The sequence below is a fragment of the Apteryx mantelli genome, chromosome 19 (genome assembly GCF_036417845.1).
Source record: "Apteryx mantelli isolate bAptMan1 chromosome 19, bAptMan1.hap1, whole genome shotgun sequence".
NCBI classification, from domain to species: Eukaryota; Metazoa; Chordata; class Aves; order Apterygiformes; family Apterygidae; genus Apteryx; species Apteryx mantelli.
In genome coordinates, this window is record NC_089996.1 from 17,033,558 (window position 1) to 17,050,741 (window position 17,184).

Here is a 17,184-nt window from a genome sequence, read left to right on the forward strand (position 1 = left end):
TGGAGCAGGAAGATGGAGGCCTATTTCGCCTATCTGGGGATGTCTGGGCTTCAAAAAGAGGCTTTTCAGAAAGTGCTGAACATTCACTTCTGAAGTTCAGACTTCTCTTAAACAGCTGGAAAATGTCTTCCCAAAATCACTAGTCAGCTTTGAAACCTGTGGTCCGAACCTTGCTCCCGTGCTTTAAAGGCAACAGACTTTGACTCAGCTGTTGTTCAGAATTCACCAGTAATTCACTTTCTGAATGTGACTAGGCAAAGCTGGAAAGAGATATTACTCACTTAGAGCAAAATCTCTGCTAAGGACATGTGTGGAGGGTGGGGAGGTTAAGTCAGACCTCTGTGTCCACCTGCTGTAATCCAGCCCGTTTTCTCATTGCAGACTGACTATTTCCACCTCTTTATCTGTGTGGCCATAGTGGTGATTTATGGGGATGACGTCATTGAACAACAGCTGGCCACTGACCAGATGCTGCTGCATTTCGGCAACCTGGCTATGCACATGAATGGAGAACTTGTACTCAGGAAGGTAAATGCCTGTGTGTGGATGAGGGCCAAGTCTCTGGTCCAAGAGATGAGTCAGACCCTTGAGAAAATTAAGAGACCGATGCTAAATCTTCCCCATCTCCTGTATCCCCCTGCTTGTCTGGAGCCTGGAAGAACAGGGTGCTGGCGTTTGCCTGGAACCAGTTCTGCAGAAGGAAGAGGTAGTTGTAGAGGACTTAGAAGGTAACAGTGTGGCTGGGATAACAGAACTTGCACATGCTTAGGGGAAAGGGTGGACAGAGCTTTTCCTCCTCATGTCATGGTCCCCAATCCATCCCCGTCTGGGAGTGACTGCAGGCCACGTGATGTGATGTGTGCAGCAGTTCCCCTGGCCTGTTCCCGCTGACAGCACCGCCTCTCCTACCCGCTCCTCTCAGCGGCAGCTTGCTCAGAGATGCTGAGGGCCGAGCGTGCGGCAGAGCCGTGCAGCGGGGCTCCCCCTCCGCCTGGCAGCCTGAAACGCGCTGGCAAGCAGCGGCGATGAGGCTGTTGCTGCGCTGCCCGGGCTGCCGCAGCTCTGTGGCTAATAAAAGCGTTGTGATGTTGAGATGCAGGAACTTAGCGCTAAGAACAACCGTCTCTAATTTTGTCTGCTGGCAGCGTCTCCACTTGAACCTTCGGTTCGGGGTTCAGGAGGGATGCTCCTCTGCTGAAGTTTTGACTCTTCTAATGGAGCTAAACCGGAGTATAGGACAGGAGGACATCTGGCCACCCCTGCTCCCCAAATTCGTCCTCTGGCGATAAGTGAACGACTTTGTCTCTGTCTCCCCTCTAGGCAAGAAGTCTGCTCTATCAGTTCCACCTGTTACCTCGCATCCCCTGCAGCCTGCATGACCTGTGCAAGCTGTGTGGGACGGGAATGTGGGACAGCGGCTTCATCCCCGCTGTAGAGTGCTCTGGCCATCACCCGGAGTCTGAGAGCTGCCCGTATGGGGGACTGGCGGAAGTGTCTTCTCCTAAACCAGGAAGTGAAGGCAAGAGAGGCTTGAAAACACGGGACGTCTTTGCTTTCCGAAAATAGCTGCAGAGGAACAGGGCGTAGCAGCAGCAAAAGGAAGGGCAGGAAGGATATGTATAGGAGAAAAGCGTTAAAGACAAAAATGGCGGAATAGCTTGTCAAGACTCCTGAGAAGACTGAAAGGTGGAGAATGGAAGAGGAATGAAATCTCTTTACAGGGGGAAGCAAATTCCATTCCACTAAGTAGTGGAACCTGAGTGAAATGTATCAAACCAGGAACAGTTTTTGCACGTTTTTTGATTTGATTTGGTTAGAAATATGAAGCATTTCTAGATCTTAACAAGGACCTGTTATTCTGCCTCTTGGACTGGACTGGTTAGCAACCAAAACTGTGTTACTCGCTGATGAGAAATGAGAATGCTCAAGAGAGCCAAGTACAGCTGGCAGCACTTGTGGGTCAAGTGGAGAGAGCAAAGCTGTGGCAAGACCTCTCTGTGATGTCCCTTCATCCAGAGCATACTGCACACGCGCGCTCTCTGCTTCAACCAAAACATGCAGCTTAGTGGCTTCTCTCTAAAGCCATGATGATCATTTTGATTATATCTGCCAAAAATAAAACTGCAAACTATTGGGATTGCAGGGAGGGTATGTCATTTGTTGGCGAGGTAGAACTGGTCACCTAAAGGTCTGTCTCTCGCCTTTTCTTTTTTTATACAGTATACTTGCTGGCATGATTTTTTCCCATTTGTACAGAAAGTGTGCAGCCACGGGTCTTCAAGCACTGCTTTTCTGTATTCAGGGTATTTCACAGACATGTTTCAAAGTTTACTTCTCCATTATATTGCAGCAAAGCTGCTTCTTTATGCTGACAACTGCAGACTTTAGACACTTGTTTATAGAAGTCTGTTGTTTCCAGTATGTTTCCCAATGTGTTTCCCTTGGCTCTCATCAACTACTGGTTATTTTCTGTCCTTATCTGTCTTCACCATAGGCTACAGCATCTGCACTCCAACTGTGCTTTGGATGCTTCAGCTGGTACCAGTGATGTGCCCTCTTACCCTTCCCGAGATGGAAATGAAACTTCATTTGTTGCAGTCTTTTTTGCTGAGCTCTGTCTTTGACAATAGTTTCCCTTGCATTATTTTTGAGGACAGCAAGTTTCTCCTGTTACCTTCTATAACATATGCCAACTAGAAGTGGAGCTGGGACCTGAGCACAGTTGTGTTGCCAAATACGGAATGTCCTAACCAAATTCAGTGGCATCCAAAGGTGTGTCCTGAGCCAAAGTTTGTGCCAAATAGAGCCTGGAGAATAGCTCCTTTGTAAGAATGAAAAAGGAGATGAGGTGAAAGTGGATTGCACTGCCTTTGCTGCTTCCTTCTGCATGGTGTATGAAATCTTGGTGTCTTTTTACTGTTGTCTTGCTCCCTCTCACGTAAACCACACCACTTCTTTTATACAACTGTGTCTTGGTCTGGCAAGGTGGGAAGTCCATGCTAACTTTTCAGCTTTGTCTGTTAGGCATGTTTGCTTTATTATTAGCATGTGTGGAAAACCCTGTATCCTCGTGCTGACTGCTGCAGCAGGTGCCTCCATCTGACAAGCAGATTTTTCTAAAAGCCTTGCTGCAAGGTCTTATCCTTAGCCCATTTGCAGCTGCAGTCCTGGAGCATGTGTGCTGTGTAGCCATTGGGAAGTGGGGCTGGCATTTGGGATGTCTTATGTGAAACCACCAGGTGCCAAATGTGCATGCCGCTTCTGTAAGGGGAAGAAGACTTGACCTTCTGCAGGCACCATGCCAACGAGTGCTCTTATGTGGCAGAAGAACAGTTTGGCTCCTGACTTGTATGAAGTCTCTCCCTTTAATTTGAAGGATGAAAACCTTCTCCTTGATGAGAGCAACTGTGAAACCTGTCACCGTAGTGCACCCCTCTGAAATAGCCCAGCTTGTGAGAGTTAACTGGGCTCTAATGCTGCAGTTGTGTGCTGAGACTGTGTGAGGTGACACCTCATATAAAGGCCGGTGGCTGCTTTGCTGTGAAGCAGGGAGTTCTTTGAGATTTATGACATTTCAGTGAATAATAAAAGTTTGTGTGAGGCTTTTGCGTGGTACGTTGCTGTACAGGCTGGACACTGTACCTTATAGTCAGGGCTACAGAACTGGACTTGGCTGGACACCACCCCATGGCCTGAGCTAGTTCTTTTGCAGTTGTGTGAAAAAAGAGACTTGTTGGGTGTTGGGTCCGTGTTGTTCTCACCAGGCTCCACTGGGCAGAGCAGCAGGCCCAGGGTTTCAGCCGGGGGATGCCTGGAAACTCTCGGTGTATTCCTGTCGGTGCAAGCTCCAAGTGGCAGTGGCTGAATTAGCTTCAGAAAAATGGCATGTTAGAAAACACCAGAACCATCTGCCTGCAGACCGACGCGGTAGCCCCCGCGGGCAGGCCCCAGCTCCCCACGGAGGCAATGGCAACCGGGCACCACCTGCCGACACCTGCATCCTCATGCGCGACGGGGATCGCCGCAAGACCTTTGCACCACCCGTGGGTTGTTTGTCAACGTTGAGCCGGCGCTGCCGCCTCGCCGGGCGCTCCGCGGGCGTGTGGGCAGCTCTTCCAGGCACTGCGCGCTCAGCACAACCCAGGCCAACGCGGCGGTCGCTCACGTGCTGCGGTGAGTTAGGAGGAACCGGCAAACACACCTACCCGAAGATCCCCAGCTGGTTCTGCTGCAACGATCGTTCCCAGCCAATAGAAGACAATGGGAGGAGATGAAGTAGATAATTTTTAGCATTATTTTTCCACTGTTAAAATGCCATTCAGCAATGTGGAAATCACTCAGGATTTGTTTAGTTAAAGACTCTGCACCGGAATTCTCCAGCATGGGAAAAAGCTGGCTTTTTCTCGTAGAAGCAATGCTCGGCTGTGTGGGAGTCTACCTGCAGAACCAGTGCCTACCCCTCCGGCCAGCTCTCCTGTGCCGGATGTCACCTGCGGGTCCCGCTGCCAGAGTGGATTGCAGGTGTCTTTCTACTCCAGTGTCCTGTTGTTCACTACTGACAGCTTCTTGAGCTTCTTTAATACGCTGGATTCCACTTTATGATAGTCAGAGTAATAGAGAGACAGAGCTAATAACCTGGGCTGCTTCCTGTTTGCCAGGAAACGGTCTTGTCCTGAATAACTTGGTTCCAGTGTCAGGCTGCTCATTAACTCTTGATACCATTATTAAATTCTCAGTGGGCATCCACAAACTTCTGGGCTTATTTAAATCCTGTATCAAAGGGAAATGTTGAGCCGCTGGAGCAGACCAGGCGCCCGTGTCTCGGGCAGTCTGGCGGGGGGAGCCTGGGGCAGCTGGCCTAGTGCTCTGTCCGTTGGGGAGAGCTGGACACTTGCATCTCACCTGAGCATCCGTTACCATGTAAAGGCAGATGTCTTCCCCCAACAGCACCTGGGGGTTTACGTGTACTCTGTGTTCCTAGCACTGCTCGTGCCTCCAGCATGAAATTTCGCAAAGTTCAATACAATCTGAGGAGCCTCTATCACTGCTAAATTAGGAGAATAATAACAAGAGAGCAGCAAGAACGAGCGGCAGGAGACAAGTGGCTTATGTGAAGGATGGGGTGAGCGGATTTGCCAGCGCTTCGTGTTCCCCTCTGGCCACATCACTCGTCAGCGGTGCAAGGGAAGAAACTCTCCCAACTCAGGTAAGACTGGCGCTGTGCGTCTGCTCCCACGGACGGTCGAGTCCTGGCTGCTCGTCAGGGAGCTGAGGGATCTCTGCAGCAGCTGCTGGATGGGGTGGTGGTGGTTGAGTGAGTGATATGGAAGAGTCTTGTGTCGTGAATCATGCTGGTGTTAGGGAAACCTTCAGGTTTTAGTTGGGTGTGGAAGAAGGTAACCTGTTTTGGGATACAGCATGGTCGCGTGCCTGTTTTCAGTAGCAGTCACTATTCCTCTTCCTTTTGCTAGCAGTTGTTTTGGGGGTAGGGGAGAGGCTCTTGAAGCCAGGAAAGCTGCTTTCGCCAAGGCTGCCCCAGAGCTGTGCCATGCTTGTGCTGTCTGTATGCTAAAGATGGGAGAGTTACAGGTAAAGGCTATGTGGTAGAAATTATTTATGTTACAGAAATGGTAGCAGCCCATTCCCGAATTGGTGGGAGGGACTCCTAGCATCAGCCAAGCATGAGATCTAGCCTTGCCTACTGGAAATCTCCCCCGTTGAGGGGCTGGTGTGGGACCAGGAGTGACTGGCAGCTGAGCTAGAAGGAGCTGGGGCCTCGGGTGGGAGGTGCAGGATGGTGCATGGGAGCATGGAGCAGGTCTGGAGGCCTCGGGCAGCAGCTGTGGTGGGGTCAGGAGCAAACCTTGAGATTATTCTGTAGTGAAAGAGAAGCCACAAGTCAAGTGCAGGACAGGGGATCAGTCTTCTGAGGTCCATCTGACCTGCGCCCAAGATGCCCTTTTCCTTTACGACACTCTTTGCTACCTGGGGAAAAAAAAAAAAAAGACAAATTTCTGGTCCTTGCAAAGTAGTAAGGTGAATCTTAGAAACAATGACCCTCATGTGGCTTCTCTCCTGAATCGTTTCCCTGTTCATTGAATTAGCTGCAGCTGAACAGCCAAAAATAGACCCTTGCAAAGGTAAATAGTCAGCATAAGCCTCTTTAGACTCAGCCTTGAGCTGACATATCCTTCTGCCTCTTGGTGCTGGGGGGGAAGCGGAGTGTTGTGAACAGGAAAAAAGAAAATTGAGTCCTCTGCTCCTGACGGCAGTAACATTATGCTTTGTAATCCCAGCGGGGAACCTGATCTCCCCGCATCTGGAAAGCTAGGGAGACCGGTGTGCTCAGCTCGGCCAGACACCTCCCGGTGCCGCCGAAGCGCTGCGCTAGCCCGGGTCGCGTCCCGGCGAGCGCCTGCCTTGCTGCTGGGCACGGAGGGCGAGCGGGGCACGAGGCGGGGAGGCAGCCGGCGCCCCGCGCGGGGCACGCTCCGCGGCATCGGCGAGACAGCTCCGTTTGTCCCCAGCATTAAGCATTAACCAAGCAGGAGGCCGAGGCCCCTGGAACAGCGCCGGGCGCAGAGCGGAGCAATGTTTAGCCAAACTGCTACTGGAATCTCTTGCGTTGGAGAAAAAATTTCCATTTGTGAATTGGAGCAAAAAAGACAGCCAGGTTGGTTTGATCTTGTTTCTGGGTAAGTGGTGTGTTTGGACATGGCTGTTTTGTTCAAGGGACGCTGTCTGTCAAATGAAAAATTACAGCTCAGAAGAACAAAGAGACTCACCTGAGTTATTACAAGCACCAAAGAATTTAAAATCCAACTTAGCTTTCCCCCTGTAGGCTGGCTGATTAATTTCCATGTCTCTCAGCTTGGGTCATAAAAATAGACCAGTCCGTCTGGCTGTAGTTCATGGTCACATCCTGCTCCAGGGCGCTGGCCCAACCCTGTACTGTTTGTGCTCAGTGCTTCAGGGAAAGGTCTACACGTGGTTTATTCTTCTCTTTCAGACATTTAGAAACAAAAAGTGTGATGAGGTTTCACAGCACCTTGGAAGAAAAGCAGAGATTTGGGAGGAGTCCCCAGCAGAGGCCACAGCCAGCGTGCTGCAATGAGCCGTTGCCCAAGAGGGGAGCTCCGAAGGCTGCCGAAGCCCCTCCAGCAGGATGAGTAAGGCCTCTCGGTGAAAGGAGTTTATTCCCAAGTCCCAGATGTGTTTGAGATTCCACCTGGCTCCGGCAGGGAGGGTCGGGTCCCGCAGCCAGGCGGTACCGCAGGGCTGTGCGCCGGGGCCAGGCCCGCGCGCGGGTCCCGCAGAGTCCCCGAGCCAAGGGACGCCCCAGGGTGCAGGCGGCAGCTATCTGCTCCGCGCGGCCACTGCCTGGGCTGCTCATTTTCTGTCTTAGTAATCACAGACGAGCCGACTGGCTACACTTTTTGGCTACTTTATATAGTTTATTTTATTGCAATGTAGCAAATATGCAATAAATTGTACTCCAGCAGCTGCTACACCTAAAAGGTGCAATGGGATGTTTTCCTTGGTTATACTTAGCCAAGGAATTGCCTCTTTCCAGTGAAACTTCCAACGGCGACCGAGGCCCAGGCTGCTGCAGCCGAACCTGCCCGTGCTGCCTTGGCCTCCGTCCCAGAGCTGTCACTGACTCCGGGCCATGAGGAGCTCCCTTGCGAAAGGCTGTGAGGTGCTGCCGTGTTTCAAAGGCCTTTGTAGTCCACGACTAAAACTGCTCGTGCTGTGCTCGTGCTAAAACTGCTGTGGCTTTGCGCCCCCTTTCCAGGATCGTCTGAGCACTGGTGGAGAAAATCCTTCTCCTTCCTTCCACAGGCCTGGGAAGGACCCCCTGGGTGCTGAGCCCTGTTCTTGGCCATCATAGATGCCGCATTGTACAGTCCTTTTCAAACTGAGTCGTGTCCCAAAAGCTGCCGGGTTCCCCCCATTCCCTCTTCCCATAGACTGCTCCACAACCAGGTTGCTCTAATTGCTAGGCTGGCAATTTGGAAGAAGGGCCTTGAGTATTTTTGTAGCCAGTTTTATTGCCGTCTGCTTTTCAGCCAACAGTTTCAACATAATCCAAGTATCCAAAAATCACCATTCCTCAAATGTGCTTGTAGTTCATTTCTTCTTCTAGTTATGAAAGGCAACTCTCTCTTAGTTCGAGCTTAAAAAGGGCTTCGAAAGGCAGTAGCTGCTGTTAAGGTCCAGGCTCCCCTGCTTCAAAATCTCTACAGATCACAGAGCTGAAATCTGGCCTCTGGCCTCTCTTCAGGTTGTGCCCACTGCTGAGCTGGGCTTTTTACAACGTACCATATTCCTCACAGTGCGTGTATGAGGTCGCATTTCACTTTTCTCCTCCGTAGATTTAAGTTTTCTAAGATAAAAGCAGAGTTTTTTTCAGAGTTCTTGTCTTCCCTCATGCCTCACCCCATGCGTCAGAGTCCTGGCAGCCCTCGCGTGTCCGGGGAAGCTGCTGGCCACCACCACTGCTCCTGACGCGTTGCTCCCCTAGCTGTTGCACTGCGGTTTCCAACCCTGTGCCTCCCCCCTCCCCAGCTAATCTAAAATCGAGACGGAAATAAGCTCAATAGTGTGCAAGGATGATTGATTGAAGTATTCGCCTTTCAGCCAGGGAATCAAGCTTTTCTTCTCCACATTTCGTAGGGTTTCTGCCTCCAAGAAATGATTTTTAGGCAATTTTGATGTTGCTGTCTGGAAATTGTACTGGCCAGTGCTGTAGATCGTATTTTAACTGTTAAAATCTAGGATCCAAGCATGTAGCAGGTGCTCCGTGACCATTCTTGTCCATGAGGCACCTGCGAGGTGGAGAACAGGGTTTGCTCGGATGCCTGCTAGTTTTAATAAGGAAGTATTTGGATAATGCTGTCATGAGGCAAGCCTGGCTAATGAAACCAACAGGCTGGTTTGGTTTTGGGGTGGGATGCTTGAATGCACTAAGATTTCACCTGGGTTATTTGTTAAAGGTGACCTATAAAGCCTTTCTTTTCAGAGTGGGGTTTCCAGGCTGGGAGCAGGATCAGTGAACCAACCTCAGAGTAACATCATTCACCAGTCTAGGGGGGCAAATGCTGCCTTTATACTGCGACCAGGGGATGGTTAAAATAAATACCGTGCTTGAAACTGATAAAGGAAATACAGTCCTTAGAAATATTCAGTGCTAGGGATGCGCCCCATAGAGCAGATTGCTATGGGCTGGCCTTGCAAGCTTTTGACCTTCTCAGCATGCGGGTTGGGCGTGCAGAGCAGGACTTGGAGAGAGACATGCCAAGGTATATGCCAGCCTCTCACCCGAGGCGTCAGGAGGAACTGTTCCCGAGCGCAGACCGCTCCGTAGCTGTTCCTGGCGGCGTCTCGGCCTCTTGGCCGGCCCTCGGTGCCGCCTGTTACAAGGCAGCGGCAGAGAGAGCAGCAGCCGGCCAGCGCGCCTGGCACCGCCGCGCTCCGCTCCCTGCCAGCGCCGGGCACGGCCGAGCCGGGGTGCCGCTGGCCTCGCCTCTCGGAGCCCTGCTCCCGGGAAGCCGGACGGATCTCTGCCCACCCTTGTGGCTTTGGTATTTTGTTTTCAAACCTATCGTTGTCTGCAAGCTGTTGTCATTTAAACTGATGTTTTGCAGCTCACCTTTAAAACAAAGCCCCAGTTGGTCTCATGGGAAGGGAATATCAAAGAGGTTTTTTTTTTCCTCTTTTCCCCTTGCAAGCCCAGCTCTGTTTTGTTCGGCTGGCTTGCATCTCTGGAAATAAATAAAAAAATAGAGCCACTCTGCAGCACAGCTGTACAAAAAGCAGAAAAACAAAGCAAAATAAAAATGCCTCCTCCTGTTAAAATCCCTGGGGCCGTCCCTGGGGCCATGATGTGTGAGCAGTGAACACCCAGGGTTAGGATATATTTTAAAACTGGAACTTGCCCCACCCGCTTGTTGCTCTGGATGCACACCGCTGAATGTCTTTGTATGTTTTGCTGTACTCGGAGGGTTAGAGTTGTTCCCCCACAATATAATCCCACCTCTAATAAAGGTGCGTTTTCAAGCTGAATTAAGCAAGTGACTGTCCTTGTGTGAGGTCTTCTTGACAAAAGAAAATTGCCTTTAAGGAACTTAGAGTCCATGTGCAGTAAAACTGAAAATGTTGAGCTGTCCGCATTTCCTGGGGCCTGTGACTAATCTAGTAATGTCAGGTGTACTCCAAAAACATATTAATGAGCACAATGACAAAGCTAGTTTGGGTAATCCAATAAAAAGGACCTGGTGTGAATTGGCATTTTTTACTGGTGATTCTTCCTGAATGAAAAAGATTCTCCAGGTGCTCCTGACCCTTCACCACCACAGTCAGCGCCTGAACCCTCCCAGGTCCCACCAAATTCAACCAGATGGGATCTTGCAAAAGATCCTGCTTTGTGTGACTAATCAGCAGCAGGGACTTAGAGAAGGAGCAGCTTAAAAACTACTCCTAGGATTTCTGTTTTCATTTGGTTGGTGGGTTTTTTTTCTTTTTTTTCTTTTAGGAACCACAAACAAGTTAAGCTGCTTCTGTCTGCATATGATGCTTGACTAACCTTGACGGTGACAGAGATGGCCAGGCGATGGTCACCTGCAGCGCAGCTGGGCAATAGGCAGCCTCCAAGGCGCTCTTCTCTCCAAAGGTTTTTCAGGTATTTTCATGTGTTAGAGAGGTCAGTGTTCTGCAGAGAGACACAGAGAACTAAGGAGGTGTTTCTTGATCCACTGTTAGAGTAGAGGTTTTGCTATGTCCTGCCTAAGCTGGACCTGCATTGTATCTTGCCTTTCACAGGCTTATACAAAACAGGAAGATAATCTAAAATAAATCCCCAGTCCATGTCCTGTGGTTGTCAAGTTGAACAATTGCAAGGTTGTTGTGGATCTCACTATGAATAGGTGACCCTGCTAGCAGTCTGGTTCGTTGCCAAGCCTGTGGCTGAGCACTGATCCGGGGCGAGCAGGGGGTCGGGCTGTGCTCCGAGCTCCCGAGCGCTCAGCCGAACCGTGGGCAAAGCAAGCTGTCCAGGCTCTGTGCCTCTCCCTGTCCCTGCCCTGAGTCACACTCTCTAGGGACCAGGGTGACAGCCTTCATGCTGGATTTCCAGATCACCCACAAATGGGACCTCTGTATTAGACCTTGACCCAAATCCTGTGGGAGGGATCACTCAGATAACGGAGTATTTTCAAAGATCTCCCCATGCCCCCTGGTCCAGGGTCAAGCACAGCAGTGCAGATTGCGGGCTGCACGAAGCGTGGGCTGGGGCTGCCTCAGCGCCAGGGCTGTCCCTCACCCGACACTGATGCTCTGCGGAAAGCGGAGAACCTGGGAACTGCTCTGCTGGGGACCGAGTGTCCTGCAAGCAGGCCCATGGAAAAGCCCTGCAGCCCCTGAAACCTGCTGCAGTCCTTCTAAAGAAGCTGAGTGCGATGCCATCCTGCTTTCAGGGACTGTCGATCTCCTCCCCCACCCTCCTGGCTGGCCGTGCAGGGTCCAAGGCTTGCTTGTGTTCGCTGGCAGTGGTGAGGAAGCAGCGTTTGGAGACGAAAGTGTTGGTAGGCCCTGGGCTGAGCTTTGTAAGGGGTTGCTGGTTCTTTGGTGTGTTGAGTTTGTGTGTTTATACATAAACATGCCTCCTTGGCTTCTGCTGTTGCAATATCATCCAGCTCTTCCTGGCTCCTGGAGGGAGGCAGAGTAGCATTGCCGAAACACTTGGAGATCTGACTAATGGCTCATTGCACGATGCGGAGCCAGGGCTGTATCTGCAGCCAGGCTCCAAGCACATGAAGGTCCCTCCCTGAGGCTCAGCCCTGCCAGGCGCTAGGCCCTGTGAACCCCGCTTTGCTCCGGGACTCCAGCCTGCCATGGAGACTGCCCTCAAACCCCTGCCCTTGGCCAGCCATCGTGCTCTTCACAAGCCCTGTCCCAGCCAGCTCTGCACTGCGTTCATGCTACTCGCTGCTCTGCAACTGCTGTGCTGTCCTTGCTCCGGTGCCTCCTATAAACACAGCCTGGATGTCCAGCGCTCAGTGCCCAACCCTGGAGCTGAGCCGTCTCCAAGCTCTCAGCTCGTGTGCCCCCCAAACCAGCCAGCAAAATGCTTGAACGTCTCCCTGGAGTGGCTGGGCTGTGGGTTGGGTGAGACATTAGCATGTCACACGCGGAGTGGCATGAGGTGCAGCAGACTTCCATTGGGCATGAGGCAGAAAGAGTTGAAAACTGAGCAACTTCTAACCAGTCCTAAAGTGCAAAAATAGCTCTGGACAGTGTTACCAGTCCTTTCACTGCTGTTCTGAAAATTGGCCCATCCTGTCCATCACAGACTCCCAGCAACTAGCTTTCCAGGTGAGGGGCCACAGGTATTTTAACAGTGGTTCCTCCTGGTGCATCTCAAGGCACTCCACAAATGCTAAAGCCTCTGCCACCTCCAGAGCCCACCAGCCTCTTGGGAGCTCCAGGCCACCCTTCTCCCCTGGCTTTCTGCAGCTGGGAGCTGCCAGGGAGGCCCTGCCGGCATCCAGCCTTCACCTGAGCACGCAGGGACCTGCTCCACCAGGGCCTGGGGGTGGTTGTGGGAAAACTGCAAACGCCTGTTCAGAGTGATCCCAACCTGTCCCAACCCCAAGTGTTTGGCACCAGGCAGAGCCCGTGTTGTGGATGAAGGCAGAGAGCCTTTTGGTGTCGCTCGTGCCATAGAGCCTGGAGCTCTGCAGGTAGGTCTGCCTGGCTGGGCTGGACTGGGCTGGGCTGGGCAGCTCCCACATCGGCTCTGGCAGCCGGGTCCCAGCCCCAGGAACCCGTTTCCCACATATTGCATGGGGGGACGGGTGTTGAAAAACTTCCAACAGTGACTGGAAACCTTGGAAACAGCCCAAACACCAGCTGGCCTTTAGGCCTTCTGCCAAGGGTAATAAATCTACCCCAAAGCCTGTGCTGCTGCAGTTAGTCCTGTGGAGGGTGCTTGGCTGAGCAGCAGCGTTTGTGTTGATGGCTCTCTCCAGAGGGCTCGGGGCCAGCGGGGAGAGCAAGCCCCAGCCTTGGTGGCCTGGGTGCAGCAAGGCTGTGGTCCTTGGAGCAGCCCCTGCACCACGACAGTGCTAGCCCTGGCTCAGGACAGCAGAGCTGCCAGCTCCTTGCAAGGGGGTGTGCGGGGATGTGGTACAGCTGGGATTTGCTGGGAACGAGGTGCCGAGTGAAGGCTGAATCCCCTGCTGCTGGGAATGTGGAGCCAGCGGACACTGGTGGCAGATTAGCATGCAGCCATGGCACTGTTTCGTGCAGGGGAGCTGGATACACCAAGCAGGCAAAGGAACAGCTTTCCCAAGCTGGAAGATCCCTCCTTCCCTTCCTGCGGGCGTGTGGGAAAAGGGTCAGGCCCAGCTGCTGCAGCCAGCCTGCAGTGAGAGAGGTCGCGGACACGGTGATGCAAGCTATCGGCGTCGCGCCATCTCCCAGCCTGTGCATTCAGCCTTCCCTCCTTCCACCAGCCGCTGCCGGGAGGAAAGGGTTAAGAAGCAACAAGACCGAGGAACGAGACCAGGGAATTCAGCTGCTGACGCAGGTAGGAGATCTGCAGGCAAAGCATCCCCGTTATATAGCAACACGGTGTCACAGCGGTGCCGAGCAGCTTCGGGGACCTGCACCTCTGTGAACTTCCCCCGTGCAGCGCCAGCTGCGCAGGGGGCAGCGGGCGCGGGGCTTATCCGTGCGGATGGAGCGACCCGGGGGGGGGGGGGGGGCTCTCCTGGGGCAGCCACTCCACACGGCAGACCTTGAATTCCCTGCCGTGACCCAGGGAGGCAGAACCATCCCGGGATGCTCCGAGCGCTCCCTCCCCGGGGCTCTCGCTCCATGATGCCCCACCACTGTCCGTGCAGCTCTGGGGCTCCCCTGGGGCAGCTCGACCCTCGCTGTTATGATAGAAGGGGATCGGGACAGCCTGCACATCGTGTGACCCAGCCCTTCTCCTGCATGTCACCTCTGAACCACGCCGTAGGGATGCTCCGGGGCACCTCCATGCACCGCTAAGTCTGGGCTTCACAAAGGTGTAAGAGTGTCCCAGTGCGGAGCCGTCGCTGCTGGAGCGGGAGCAGCAGGCAGGCGGCGAGGGCCTGCGCGTGCTGACCTTTTCGTTCTTTAAAAGTCGCTCTTCAGCGGCTCAGGCGATAGAAAGAATGAATAAGGCTGAAATCTGTGACGCAGGAAGCGGCTCTCGGCTGCGACGTGGTGCTCGGGGGTCCGTTCCCCTGCGTGGGATGGCGCAGGACGGAGGTGGCCCCCGTCACCCGCGGGACGCTGTCGCTCAGCCTTAGAGGAGGAGGCTGGCGGACGGGCTGCCGGCCCGGCCTGTGCCCTCCCTGGCTGCCGCCGACGCGGTGCCGGCGGCTCAGCCGGGCGGCAGCGAAAGCGCGGCGCTGCCAGTGCGCCGGGCACGACTGACTCAGGGCTCCGGAGAGCAGATGTGAGCAGGGGGCTGTTTTCACCGAGTCACTTCCACGGCCACTTGCGCTGCCCCTCAAAGAGCCGGTTACGAAGTCAGGCCCTATGGAAATATAATGGGATAATCGGCGGCCTATTGTTGCTGGGCTTAATTTAGCCATTCAGGCAGGGAACTGAGCAGCACGAATGTACGTAAGCAGAATCCAAGGAAAGAGATGAATCAGCGCCGAGTCCTCTGCGGAAGCAGAGGACGCTGAGCAGACCCGGGCAGATGTTCTCACCTGCAACCTGCCAGCCCCGGGGGCTCGCCAGGGACCCCGAGGCAGCTGCATACTGGATGCGAGGAGGGTGCAGTTAACGGAGATCTAGTTTGCATTTTTTAATGCCAGGTCTAAAATGGCTGCAGCTGGGCTTAGTGTTAAATACCTGAATTGCCAAAACCGCTGTGCAAGCTGACCAAGCGCAAGGAAGCTGCAGGGTGTGCTGAGGACGAGGGTCTGAGCCGAATGCATGAGGGCTCGGCTCGGGAGGGTCGCTGCTTTTCAGCTGCAGACCAGGGACCCCAGCAACCCTCCCGCAAGCGTCCTGGGCAGGTCAGCATCTGAGGGGAGCTTTCCAGCCTTTCCCCAGTCCAACTTAAATGGCATTTGGGAGAGAGTTTGGGAGATCCCCACCATTCAGGCCGCCTTTCCAACTGGCAGTACTGCTTGATGAACAGCCTGAACCTTTCCAGCCTTCATATTTTCTCCTGCTGCTCTGCGGTGCCCACCCCGATACCTGGGGATTTGCCCTTCTCACTGTTTATCTTCTTCACATTCTTTTGGGTTGGCTCATACCCCACCCTGGACGACTGGCAGCTACGCAGCACATTCAGGCTTTCTTCATAAATTAGTCACTCTGTTCCTGTGATCGGTCTGTTATCTACTTATCTCTGTTGTTCTCTCGGGGGGGTTGGTCAGTGTTTCAAACCCTCCCTGGTAAGGAAGTCCTTGAGTCAGTCAAAGCAAGATCCCAGAGGGCTGAGCCCTCCTCTATCACCCCAAAATCTCATTGACTCATGTTTTCCTCCATTTTGCCTTCCAGAGCTGGCTTGCTTCACTGTATTTCCTCCACGTCTGCTGGAGCCCAGCTCACTGAACACCTCTCTCAGCTTTGGTCCTCAACTCGTATTACAGAAGTTCCTAAACCAGCTTGATTCAACTGAAACTTTTGCACTGAGATCACCACCACGATATCCGCCACTCTGATGCTTAATGAGCCTCGAGTTTGCTGCTCCTTCCTCCCCTCTGCCTCCGTTCCTGCCCTGTTTCTCCCACTAGCCAGCCCCAGAGCCCGTGTTCCCCGAGATGGATTAGCAGTGTGTCTTCAGCCTACGTTTCATTTTCCTGTTTTCTGCTGATGTTGCCAGTCTCTCCTGGTCTCTATTATTCCTGAGTCTCGGGGTTTGCAACACCTCCTGATTTAGTATCAGCTGCAAACGCCCTCCGTGTGCCGTGTGCCGCCACTCCCACTCCATTAAGGAAGATGTTAAATAAGACCAAGCCTGGCTTCATGAGTCCTGTAAAACGTACCTGAGATTAAATCAGCGGGTTTGTTTTGAAATGCCATGGGGTCTTCTGCAGTGAGTGAGATCCTTTTCACTTTATTAACTACTTTACAAGTGGTGTGTTGGAAGGACGTAAGTCTGCGATGCGGAGTATGTCCGCATACATCGCAGACGTAAATCTGCGGCTTTGCAACAGGCGCTTTCCCAGGCCAACGCTTCGCTGATCCACACGTGTTTCCCTTAGAGCCCCTGCAGTGGGTTTTGGTCACGGATCTTCCCCAGGCCGTGAATGGCTGTGAAAAATACACCCACACCCACATACCCCGCTGCGATCCACACCAAAATCCATCCTGAGCGTTGCCGCTGTCCCCGCTCCCAGCTCCTGCCCCGCCGACGGGCAGGGACACCGCTGCAGGTCTGGCCTCACCGCTGCGTGGAGCAGCGGGACACGCTCCCCGGCACGCCGGGCGCCCGCGGGTGCCGGGGCTCAGCGGGGCAGCCCCACGGCAGCCCTGGCCCGGCAGCCCCGGGGGAGGCAGCCCCCAGCCCGCCCGGGGACGTCCCCAGCGCGGTGGCCCCGAGGAAGCGGGCCCGCTGCCAGTGCCCTCCCCGCCGCCGCCTTTTATGGCCCTGCTGCAGCCGCGGCCCAAACATGGGCTGCGGGGACCGGCGCAGCGCGGCGAGGCCTCCCCCAGCCCGGCCCCGCGCGGCGCCGACGGCTGCTCCGGCAGCGTCCGCCCAGCCCAGCCCCGCCGAGGCCGCAGGAGCTGGGTGCTGACGGGCGAATGCCCCCGGGGCGGCAGCTCCCAGCTCACCTGGGGGAGCAGCGAGCGCCCGGGGACCACGTTTGCTCCTGGTGTGCTCCAGGCAGCTCTGCGTGCTTAACCCGCGCAGCTCTGCATCCCACCCAACGCAGCTCCGTGTCCCTGCACCACGCAGCTCCACATCCCTGCCCCTCGCAACTCTGTATCCCACCCAATGCAGCTCCGCATCCCTGCCCCTCACAGTTCCACATCCCGCCCAGTGCAGCTCTGCATCCCTGCCCCTCACAGCTGTCCATCCCTGCACCATGCAGCTCCGCATCCCACCCCGCACAGCTCCGCATCCCGCCCAATGCAGCTCCGCATCCCTGTCCCTCCCAGCTCTACATCCCTGCACCTCGCAGCTCTGCA

General features: G+C 54.0%; 1 protein-coding gene across 12 annotated transcripts in view; it reads left to right on the plus strand.

Moving 5' to 3' along the window:
* TBC1D16 (TBC1 domain family member 16) overlaps positions 1–16,073 on the plus strand; it is a 48,342-nt gene extending 32,269 nt beyond the window's left edge. For 5 of the 12 annotated variants that reach the window (XM_067308074.1, XM_067308073.1, XM_067308083.1 and 2 more), the window contains 7 exons: positions 382–528; positions 1,321–5,206; positions 7,010–7,169; positions 10,535–10,681; positions 11,475–11,582; positions 13,309–13,588; positions 15,550–16,073. In XM_067308074.1, coding sequence (XP_067164175.1) covers positions 382–528; positions 1,321–1,566 — 393 coding nt within the window. In that variant the 3' untranslated portion in view covers positions 1,567–5,206; positions 7,010–7,169; positions 10,535–10,681; ... (1 more) ...; positions 13,309–13,588; positions 15,550–16,073. The other 7 variants (XM_067308076.1, XM_067308075.1, XM_067308078.1 and 4 more) reach the window with 7 other exon arrangements.
* The last annotated feature ends 1,111 nt before the right edge of the window (positions 16,074–17,184 follow it).